The following is a 1645-nucleotide window of genomic DNA, read 5'->3' as shown; positions in this document are numbered from 1 at the left end:
TGTTCCTACAGATGCGCATTCGGTCTGTACACATTTAACTTATAATAAGCGGTCACACCTGCTGAGCATATTTTCGACACTTACCCGGACAGTTTGTCTTAACTCCGCTGTGTCCCCCCTCCCCGGTTCCCCCGACATATCGGAATCCTCTTAAATGAATCCGCTGACTCAATCGCATCGTCCTCACTCAATGGTCTGATTTAAAATATTCTTCCTCATTTTTCTTTTATAACAGGTGCTATATTTAAACGCCTTTCATTTATAAATCTTTTGTTGCGCTCGGATATGTGTGCCGGTGATGGCGCACGATTAATTAAATTTATGTGAAGTTATTTTATTTCACTGCGCGCAAAAAGCCTACGGGCGTCCTGCACGTGTTTGATACCGCTTGGAATGGTACAAATAATCATTATATGTGCGTAACACATATACGTACGACAATATGAACTCCATGTGCGAACGTGGAAAATGAAAGTTATAAACAATACTTTATACAAATCTAAACGAACAATTTAAACACAAAATACACACATATAACACCTATTCTGGCCGCACACCAATCGTATAGCGGCCCCCTTCTGGGTGTGTTCCGCCCAAGTGTCTGAAAGTCAATCTCTACTCATGTGGCCTTCTTCGCCACACTTGAAGCAGCCTCGGCCGCGGCGTCGTAGTCAGCAGTGGGACAGCCCCGGCTCATATGCCCTTCTTGGTTGCACTCGAAGTATGCACGGCCGGCGGTGCTACTCCCTGATCTGCCACGCTCCGAATGGCGGACGCCCCCGTAGATGAAAGTGAGCTGCTCCTTCTCCGGGGTTGCCTCACCCCAGCAGTCCGCTCCAGCCGCCAAGACGCCTCGGTTTTGGACGTTCTTGTGCCAGGTGCATCCCACGGCGCCCCAACCTGCGCCTGTATAGTCGCCATTGTCAGAGCAGCCACACCGCACAACAGCCGAGACACCAGGCATTCTGATGGTATGTGACGCAGGCCGATCTGTTGCCTGACTACTTACCACAAGGCCGCCGGGAGGTTGCTGCTACACTTTGGCTCCGCGCCCACGGCCTAACCCGAAGGAACCGGCTGTGACTACTCACGACTTCAGCCATCAAGCGTTCTTCTCGTCAATTTGTTCGATGCCCTCGGTGCCTGGCTCGTACCCACTATGTGGGGATTAGTCATGATGCGGATAGAATTAGAAGGCGGTTAGTAATTCCGAGAAAAACAACTGAGATAATTGGGAAAGAATCAGGAAAATAGAAAATAACAAATAATTACAAATTTAACTATAAAATATTTTGAAACTAAAATGTAAGCAAGTGTTACACGTTTTTGAAACATGAAGGCGAAAGCCTGCCAGCTGTGGAAGAAGACGACGACGAACGCGCGAGCTGTGGCACGATCGCGTCTCTGGACACGAGCTGTAGGTTTATTACGTAGAATCAGCAACCGGGGTTCTGGTATGCGAAGTGACACATTAATTATGAACTACCGTACGTATGTACGACCGATTCTAGAATTTGGCTGTATTTTGTTTTCCGGAAGTGCAAAATATAAAATAAGACCACTTGTTCTTTTAGAAAGAGAAGCTCTTCGATTATGTTTAGGTCTGCCTAAATTCGTTGCTAATAACGCGTTATACCAGGAAGCG

General features: G+C 47.2%; 1 protein-coding gene across 1 annotated transcript; it reads right to left on the bottom strand.

The window, feature by feature from the left end:
* Window positions 1–519: 519 nt before the first annotated feature.
* LOC125946329 (uncharacterized) lies at window positions 520–1401 on the bottom strand. Its single transcript, XM_049669087.1, has 2 exons — window positions 1010–1401; window positions 520–906 (listed from the first exon to the last, which is right to left on the bottom strand). The coding sequence occupies exons 1-2, from the start codon at window positions 1101–1103 to the stop codon at window positions 620–622; spliced, it is 381 nt and encodes a 126-aa protein (XP_049525044.1). The 5' UTR covers window positions 1104–1401; the 3' UTR covers window positions 520–619.
* Between the last annotated feature and the right edge of the window lie 244 nt (window positions 1402–1645).

This window comes from Dermacentor silvarum, chromosome 1 (genome assembly GCF_013339745.2).
Source record: "Dermacentor silvarum isolate Dsil-2018 chromosome 1, BIME_Dsil_1.4, whole genome shotgun sequence".
NCBI lineage: Eukaryota > Metazoa > Arthropoda > Arachnida > Ixodida > Ixodidae > Dermacentor > Dermacentor silvarum.
The sequence above is the reverse complement of the archived record's forward strand: the minus strand, read 5'-3'. Positions and strand labels throughout refer to the sequence as shown.

Excerpts from the sequence above, each read along its gene's own strand:
- LOC125946329 (XM_049669087.1), bottom strand. The coding sequence starts at position 1,103 with ATGGCTGAAGTCGTGAGTAGTCACAGCCGGTTCCTTCGGGTTAGGCCG. Across the intron at positions 907-1,009 it reads AACCTCCCGGCGGCCTTGTG|GCGCAGGTTGGGGCGCCGTG; the intron begins GTAAGTAGTCAG and ends GCGACTATACAG.